Genomic DNA, 9,326 nt, shown 5'->3' on the forward strand with positions numbered 1-9,326 from the left:
GCAGGGAAACGCTGTTCAGATGCAGATCATCCACAGAATCACAGAATTGTTATGGCACAGGAGGAGGCCATTCAGCCTGGTTGTTTTCTCATGAACCTGTCCAGAGATGTTATCAGACACCTCTGGAGCAGGTAGGGTCTGGCACTCAAACCTCCTGGCCCAGACAGAGGCACACTACCCCAGTCCTTCAAGACCCTTACTACCCAGGTTATTGAAACATAAAATTAGAGAAAAATGGCATGGGAGTCAGCTGTTCACCCTTCCACCATTCCATATGATTATGGCTGATCATCTAACTCAGTACCATCTTCCCATTCTCCATCCAACATTTTGATCCCTTTCGCCTTAAGAGCTGGACCTAACTCCTTCTTGGAAACATTCAATCTTTTAGTCTCAAATGTTTTCCGTGGCTGAGAATTCTACAGGCTCCCCACTCTCTGGGTGAAGACATTTCTCCTCATCTCAGTCCTAAACAGCTTATCCCGTGTCACTACACTGTCCTCCCCCAACCCCCGACTCTGAACTCCCCGCCATTGAAAACTGCACATCTCTCTCTCCCATTTCCAACACAACAGGCTGAGAAACTGACTCCCCATCTTCCTTGAGCCCCTCTTGCAGTTGGTCACAACAAACTTTATTTTGAAAGAATACTTGAAAACCTTTCATCATCCAAATCTATTTCTTTCAAAAGGACACAAACTCACCGTGACCTGATTGAAATTCTGCTGAGTGACCTCCTGCTGTTCCAATCACAGAAAATCATCCAGACCTGACTCTAATCTACACCTCTGATCAGCTCTGGTTCACACACCCACCCCCTCTCTCTCATTGGGGGCCTATGTTCATGGCTGATTCCTGATTGGCTGTCAGGAATTGTCAATCATCATTGGTGAGACCTCTCCCTGGAGGATAAATTCAAATGCCTGCAGGAGTGAGGTATGGGTCTGTAGTTATTTCTGTGATAGTGAGTAGGAATAGTGAAGATGGCCTCCCAAGTGTGTCAGAACTACCACAAGGACTGTGAGGATGCTATTAACAAGCAGATTAACCTGGAGCTCTATTCCTCCTATGTTTATCTCTCCATGGTGAGGCTTGTGGGCTTGAAGGTTCTATTTTAAAGTTGTGACTGTGCTATAAATGTCTGGAGCATCTTGGAATTTTCTTGGTCATCTGCTTGAGCAAATTCAACATATTGAGATTGTTGTTGGGGGTTTTTTTTCCCCCTGGATGCACTTAACCCTGAAGCCCTGTTGTAATTTTAGAATGCTCTTAAATTATAACTTGCCTTTGAGTGAGGGTCCCTAGTTTTATTGTAACTCTGCACTCAGTAACCACTGGCAATTACCCTCCTGACTGCAGAGGCTGGTGTTGTCTTAATTCTCTTCAGTTATAGTCTGTTCAGGACATTGGTTTTGCCACTGTTTGAATTTTGTGTTCAATGCTGGTCTCCCTCCTATTGGAAAGATGTTGTGGAATGTTTGAAAGGGTTCAGAAAAGATTTACAAGGATGTTGCCTGGGATGGAGGATTTGAGCTATTGGGAGAGGCTGAACAGGCTGGGGCTATTCTTCCCCTGGAGTGTTGGAGGCTGAGGGGTGACCTCAGAAGTTGATAGAATCATGTGGGGCATGGATAGGATTGACACCCATTTCTCTGGTATGGAAGTCTAGAACTAGAGGGCATAGGTTTAGGGTGAGAGGGGAATGTCATGAGACCCAAGGGGCAATTTTTCCACTCTGGGTAGTATGTGTATGGAATGAGTTGCTAGAGGAAGTGGTGGAGGCTAGTACAATGGCAACATTTAACAGCCATCTGGATGGGTATATGAATAGGAAGGGTTTGGAGCCATATGGGCAGGTGGGACTAGATTGGGTTGGGATATCTGGATGGTGTAATGAGTTGGAGTGAAGTTTGTTTACATGCTGTACATCTGACTCCATAACTAATCTCTTTTTTTCAAAAAACTTTCACTAAACCAAATGTATTGAATTTAAAAGCTGCCCAAATGAAGCTGTTGTCCTTTGTTGAAGATGAAGTGAGTTTGGTTATTGTCAGGAAAGGTGATTAAATGGGTCTCTTTTTTTTCACCTGAAATATGAATGATCTGAAAATAGCACCGTCCAGATTCTGTGCAGAGTAGATCATAGGACAGTGTGGTTATTCAGGTGAGTGAGGTTGGTAATCGGGGAACTAAGTGAGATTTCTGCCTGTTAGTCATGTTCATGTCCTGTTTCAGTTGGTCAATGATCTCTAGCATCCAGTACTGAGCAGGAATGTTTCTAACCTGCAGTGCAGGGATGTCTAATGGTTGTCTCCAATAAGGACCTTCTCGGTACTCTGCCGCACTAGCACACTGCCTCTCTAAGATACAGGCCAGGGGTTGCAGTTGGTGGGTTTTTTTTTTCAGATCCTCATTTCTGGGAGGTCAAAATGTCTGCTCTTCTGATCACCATTGACAGATGACATTCTGCTTTTGTCACTCACTTCAATTAATTGGAAGGGAATTAAAATGGTGGATGGGTCACTTTCTGATTGTGTGCCAAGGATGAAAGTAATGCTTTCTTCCCACTTTATCTCCACTTGCAGTCCTCTTACTTTGACCGGGATGATGTTGCCCTGCGTCACTTTGCTGAGTTCTTCAAGGAGCAGTCCCATGAGGAACGGGAACACGCTGAGAAACTGATGGAATTCCAGAATAAACGTGGAGGCCGAGTCCTCCTGCAGGATGTCAAGGTTGGCTTCTGTAAACATTGGAGATTCCAGTGTTTTGTGTGAACTCCAATTGACTGGTATCAGTCAAATCTGTTGAGCCTCAAGACTGAATAAATGCTATATGAATTGGAGATTGTATTGGTGAGCTAGGCACTGAATTGGAGACTATTTTGCACTTGTGAAACAGCAATAGGTAATTGGGATGATCCAGAATACTGGATGGAGAATCATTCTCTTGTCAGAATGATATACTAGATAACCTCAGCTATCAATTCCAAGGCCCCTCTTCAGTGGTAAGAATGAGAATCCATAGGGGTAGAAGGTAGCAGCATCTCCAAGATGTTTCTAATGGGCTGATCAAAAGGGATAGAACAATAAAGCGAGGAATTACATTTGGATTATACCTCTTCAAAATGTGCTTTCACAGTATGGTATGCTTCTAAATTTTAAGCTCTGGGAACAGTGACATCTCAAGGAGTCAGTAAAATCTAACTCTTTGGAATAATGGACTGATATGATGTAGCCTGTGATCCACCTGTCTGAGATGAACTGCTTATTTTCTCTCCTGACTTCCCTTGGTCCAGAAGCCAGAGCAGGATGAGTGGGGCAATGGTCTGGAGGCAATGCAGAGAGCTCTGCAGATGGAGAAGGATGTGAACCAGAGTCTGCTGGATCTGCACAAACTCTCCTCTGGCCACACTGACCCTCATGTGAGTTTCTCATTTTTTTTTCTCTCCAAGTTTGGAAGGAAATCTGTTTACTCCCTGGGGGGGGGGGCAATTCCAATTCTAATCTACCTGCCTCCTGTGGCTGAAATCCAGAAGCTTTTCAGAAGGCATCCCTGATTGTCCCCTCCCTCCCCACAATGTGGTGGTGATGGTCATGTCTGTCATGGGATGTCACATTCAGGTGCATGGTTTGTTCCTTGAGGCTAATCTTTGTCTCCTCTTCCAGCTGTGTGACTTCCTGGAGATGCACTACTTGGATGAGCAAGTGAAGATGATCAAGAAGCTGGGAGATCACATCACCAACCTGAAGAGACTGGGAGCCCCTGAGAATGGCCTGGGAGAGTACCTGTTTGACAGGCTCACCCTGAGCTGAGTGGGATTCAAGGACTCCATTTGTTGGACATGGTGACTTCATTCTCGTGGATGACTTTGGTTGTGCTTTGCACAAAATTAAAATAGTGTTCACCATGGAACTGACTGCTTTGTGCAATTTCTTCGTTTCATTTGGTTCTTGGGGTTTTGATATTTAACATTTGATCACTTAAATCCTTTTCTCTCAACCTTGTTTCAATGATTATCCCAGTAATTTGCTCAGTGTTTTATTCTGGTCTGTGGAGAGACATTTGGATTAAGTGAGCAACTCTCAATTGGAAAGCAGTTGTGGAATTAAATGCTTTTTTTGTTTTTGGCTTGTAAGCAGTGCTCACTATCTGCCCGTGCTCACTGGAACAAGTTTACAGCAACAGACTCTAGTCAATAGTCTGGAGTCTGATTGTTTGCTCAGAGTACACCAGTTGTGTCAATGCTTAGTGGTCTTTGAAAATTGAAGCAAAAAACATTGGCTGCTGGAAATCAGGAAGAAACACAGCTGGGACAGCTTGGGTTTAACAACATCTGTGGAGTGAAGTCAGTTAACAGTCACTGGACCTGAAATATTAATTACTCTTGTGCAACTGATTTGTCAGACTTTAAAACTAATTGCTGGAAAATACTAATGCTTAGATTCTGACATTGTAGATGATCCACTATGACCCCCTTGCAAAACCCAGTTGAATATCTTGCTCAAAGGTACACTACACTACCTTTTTTGTTCTTGGATAAGTGATGCTTGATTGCTATATGGTGGTTTTCCCAAGCTGGGAAATGGTTTCTCTCTTATCCATGTTCCATGCTGGGGGAATGAAGATTCTGCTTTTGATTGGCATCAGTGTCTCTAGTCTATTTGGCTAATAACTATCCTCTACGTGAGGAAATGCAACAGTGCCTACCTTAACCCATGTGGGACAAATGTAGCAATTCTTTTTTTTTTCTTACTGCTCTCACAATCAAGTGCTGTCAACTGAGAGCAGTTGGTGCAAAGAAAGCTATAGGACCCAAGGAGCATTTGCAGGAATTAGTTCCAAATGTTTTTTTCTGTTCATTTACATGAAATCAGCATTGTTTTATTTATCTATAATGTGCTGAGGGGGGAGTCTGACTTCAAGGGGAATCTAATTGGTGATGAATGCTGATCTTGGTTGGGATGCACACAGTCCACAATACAATAAGTGGGGCACAGAGTAACTTGGTCAATGACTGCTCAGCCATCTTAAGGCTGTGCTGTTCATCTTTCTCAGCTTGAACTGAGATTAATGGGGCAGGTGCTTGTCTTTGGAGGGGAAGAAAAGACAACATTTCCCTATCTAAAATGTTTATTCTGGTGCTGATGTCTAACACAAATGTCAACTTTGATGCTTACCACCGCCTCCGTAATTTTGGGTTTGAAAATGCACACATGCTTGAGTTTGCGCACACTGAGATCAAATGTTCTTCTCCAATCTTCCCAGTGTGCAAATTGAGATGGTCCATTTTACAGGCTTGACCAGGCTCTGAATGTTGCTATTGGAACTGGTACGCCAAGTGACAAGGGAATTTATTGATGTGATTATAGTCATTAGTGCAGAGGTAGTGTTTCCCAGCATGCATGTTGATATGTGCTACTCCTTTAACTTGGTGGATGGACATTATCAGTGCCAGTTTGTGTAAAGCCAAAGCTGCCACCTGAATTATGTTGTTGACAGGGAATCACATGGTCACAGGGGAGAGGTGGGGAATTGGTTTGGGGAGGGGGTGTCAAAGTCAGGATAATGGGGAGTGTGCCAACACCACTCAAGGATCTTGACCCCCTCTGGTTCAAAGCAGCCCTCTTGATTCATCCCTTCCATTCACTGACACTTAGCAACTGCAAGGTGTACCATCGAACAAATGCTGTAGGAATTCACCAAAGCTCCTCAGACAACATATTCCAAACCCATGACCACTCCCATCTAGAAGGACAAGGGCAGAAATACATTGTAACTCCACCCCTTACAAGTTCCCCTCTGAGCCACTCACTGTTTTGACTTGGAACTATGTCACTGTTCTTCCCCTGTTGCTGAGTCAAAATCCTGGATTCCCTTCCAAACAGGATTGTGGGTCTACCTCCACCACATAGACAACAGCAGCAATTCAAGGCGGCAAATCATCACCACCAGCTTGATAAGGGTAGTTAAGATTAGATTATCTTCAGTATGGAAACAGGCCCTTTGGCCCAACAAGTCCACACTAACTCTCTGAAGAGTAACCCACCTTCCTCTGACTAATGCACCTAACAACTATGGACAAGTTAGCATAGCCAATTCAGCTGGCCTGCACGTTTTTGTAATGTGGGAAGAAGCCCACGCAGAAAGTCACCCAAGGCTGGAATCGAACCGGTGTTCCCGGCACTGTGAGGCAGCAGTGCTAGCCACTGTGCTGTGGGCAATAAATGCTGGCCCAGCCATCAGCACCTTCATTGTGAGTGAATTAAAAATTAGCTAGATCTGATTACTCTCCCCAAGGAGAGGTACTGGGAAACAGCTTTTCATGAGATTTATCAATGTTATAGATGAAGGAATGAAGGGCTATCAATAAAATGATGACTCTACATCAGGTGACACATGACCATGAGAGCAGAATGTTCAAAGTTTAATGGAATGGGCAAGACTGTCAGATACAGGACACTGAGGGGAAGTGTAAAGTGATCCACTTCTGACCAAGAAAGACAATTCACACTGTTTTATAGAAGGTGACATCTTCTGCTTGTTAACAAAACTAATGATCAAAATGAAATTATTCAGACAAGTGAACAGATGGAAAAACACAAAGCAAAGGAACTAATTTAATTTTAGTCCTGATCTCAAAGAAGTTCTTTGTTCTTTTATAAGAGCTGGCACGTCATGTTAAAATTGTACACGACATTGGTTCAGCCACATTTAGAATACTGTGTACAGTTCTGGTCGCCACATTACCAAAAGGATGTAGATGCTTGGGAGAGGGTGCAGAGAAGGTTTACAAGGAGATTGCCTGGTATGGAAAGTGTGAGCTATGAAGAGAGGTTGAGTAGTGTCATAGAGATGTATAGCATGGAAACAGACCCTTTGGTCCAACCCGTCCAGGCAGACCAGATATCCCAACTCAATCTAGTCCCACCTGCCAGCACCTGGCCCATATCCCTCCAAACCCTTCCTATTCATATACCCATCCAAATACCTCTAAAGTGTTGCAATTGTACCAGCCTCCACCACATCCTCTGGCAGCTCATTCCATACACGTACCACCCTCTGCGTGAAAAAGTTGCCCCTTAGGTTGCTTTTATATCTTTCCCCTCTCACCCTAAACCTATGCCATCTAGTTCTGGACTCCCTGACCCCAGGGAAAAGACTTTGTCTATTTATCCTATCCATGCCCCTCATAATATTTAAAATAACAAAGGGTAATATCAGGGTACATAGAGTTAAGATTTTTTCTGAGGGTGAAGGATTCAATAACGAGAGGTCACGCTTTCGAGGTGAGAGGGGAAAGGTTTAAGGGGGATAAATGCGGCAAGTACTTTATACAGAGGGTGGTGGGTGTCTGGAGCGCGTTGCCAGCAGAGGGGGTAGAGGCAGGCACTGTAGATTCATTTAAGATGCGTTTGAACAGATGCACAATTAGGTGAGGATGAGAGGAATACAGATGCTTAGGAATCAGGCGACAGGTTTAGACAGTAGATTTGGATCGGCTCAGGCTTGGAAGGCCTGTTCCTGGGCTGCAAATTTTCTTTGTTCTCTTTGTTCTTTTGAATCCTTCTGGATGGAGGTTCTTTGTAAAATTGTCAAACTCTGGTTCAACCACATCTGGAGTGCTCAGTTCTGGTATTAATGGTGCAGCCCTGAATTTCTGAATGAACTCCAAGATAAAGAACTGGTTAAATGATGACAACAGTTTGCCCACAATCCTCAGGGTACAAGGTTAAGGAAGGAGTGCAATTGAAATTTTAATGAGGATGAATGGATTTGACAGAGAAGATACAGGGGAACTGTTTCTTTACAATGGATCAACTAAAACTGAGGATGTGGAATAGGATTATAGTCTTCAAATTAGATCTGAACTATCCGGGATAACATTAGGAATGGATGCTTCACAGGAAGGATAGTGGATATGCGCACACACAGGCACAAACACACAAAAATACTGTTCACAGCACAGACACGGTCCTTGACAGAAGGTAGGTACAGCTCAAGTGGCAAGGAAATGTTGACTGGGGATCTTCCTCCTGCTGCAGCCTTTACCCACCCCTGCGGATAGCAGACAAATACCCTCTGCCTGGATGGATGGCCGTTGAGGACTTGTTTTGCATCGCACTTTATCGGGATCCTCCCCTCCGACCTTACATTCCTGGGTGGTCCTGCCAGGAGGTGGAAACCTTTTGAGGTATCGCTCTCAGACTCAATGGGACACTCGAGGCCCTCCATCACAGCGAGGTGACAATCCACAGAAAGGTCAGTCAGGAGACAGAGGCAGGGAAACGCTGTTCAGATGCAGATCATCCACAGAATCACAGAATTGTTATGGCACAGGAGGAGGCCATTTGGTCCATTGGGCCTGCAACAGCTCTGGTTGTTTCCTTATGAACCTGTCCAGAGATGTTATCGGACCCCTATGGAGCAGGTAGGGTCTTGTACAGAGACCTCCTGGCGCAGACAAAGGGACACTACCCCTGTGCCACAAGACTCTTACTAAACAGGTTATTGAAGCAGAATTAGAGAAAAAAGGAATGGGAGTCGGCCATTCAGCCCTTCAGGCCTGCTCCACCATTCCATGTGATTGAAGCTGATCATCAAACTCAGTACCATCTCCCACTCCATCCCCATAAACTTTGATCCCTTTAGCCCTAAGAGCTGTACCTAACTCCATCTTGTAAACATTCAATGTTTTAGTCTCATTGTTTTCTGTGGCAAAGAATCCCACAGCCTCCCCACTCTCTGGTTGAAGACATTTCTCCTCATCTTACTCCTAAACAGTTTACCCCGTGTCACGAGACTGTGCCCACCCCCCGGATTCTGGACTCCACACCATTAAGATCATAGTCTTTGCCCCATCTGCTCCTGTTACAATTGCCTTGTCCTAGCACCAATCTCCCATTTCCAACACAAAAGGCTGAGAAACTGACTCCCCTTCTTCATTGAGCCCCTCTTTCAGTTGGTCACAACTTATTTTAAAAGAAAACTTGAAAACCTTTCCTAATCCAAACCTATTTCTTTCAAAAGGACACAAACTCACAGTGACCTGATTGAGATTCTGCTGAGTGACCTCCTACTGTTCCAATCACAGAATAATCATCCAGACCTGATTCTAATCTACACCTCTGATCAGCACTGGTTAACACATCCCCACTCTCTCATTGGGGCCTATGTTCATGGGGGATTCCTGATTGGATGTCAGGAATTGTCAATCATCATTGGTGATACCGCTCCCTGGATGTTCCCTGGGGGATAAATACAAGAGCTTATGGGAGTGAGGTTCAGGTCTAAAGTTATCTGGGTGATAGTGAGCAGGAATAGTGAAG

The 9,326-nt window shown here is 44.3% G+C and overlaps 1 protein-coding gene across 1 annotated transcript; it reads left to right on the forward strand.

The window, feature by feature from the left end:
• Positions 1-983: 983 nt before the first annotated feature.
• On the forward strand, positions 984-3,812 carry LOC140489015 (ferritin heavy chain, oocyte isoform-like). The gene is made up of 4 exons (XM_072588246.1): positions 984-1,085; positions 2,586-2,732; positions 3,296-3,421; positions 3,666-3,812. Exons 1-4 carry the CDS (start codon positions 984-986, stop codon positions 3,810-3,812), a joined length of 522 nt encoding a protein of 173 aa, XP_072444347.1.
• Positions 3,813-9,326: the final 5,514 nt, after the last annotated feature.

The sequence above is a fragment of the Chiloscyllium punctatum genome, chromosome 18, assembly GCF_047496795.1.
Source record: "Chiloscyllium punctatum isolate Juve2018m chromosome 18, sChiPun1.3, whole genome shotgun sequence".
Lineage (NCBI taxonomy): Eukaryota > Metazoa > Chordata > Chondrichthyes > Orectolobiformes > Hemiscylliidae > Chiloscyllium > Chiloscyllium punctatum.

Coding starts and splice junctions, on each gene's coding strand:
- LOC140489015 (XM_072588246.1), top strand. CDS start 984: ATGGCCTCCCAAGTGTGTCAGAACTACCACAAGGACTGTGAGGATGCT. Junction 1,086..2,585: donor CCTATGTTTATCTCTCCATG/GTGAGGCTTGTG, acceptor CTCCACTTGCAG/TCCTCTTACTTTGACCGGGA. Junction 2,733..3,295: donor TCCTCCTGCAGGATGTCAAG/GTTGGCTTCTGT, acceptor CCCTTGGTCCAG/AAGCCAGAGCAGGATGAGTG.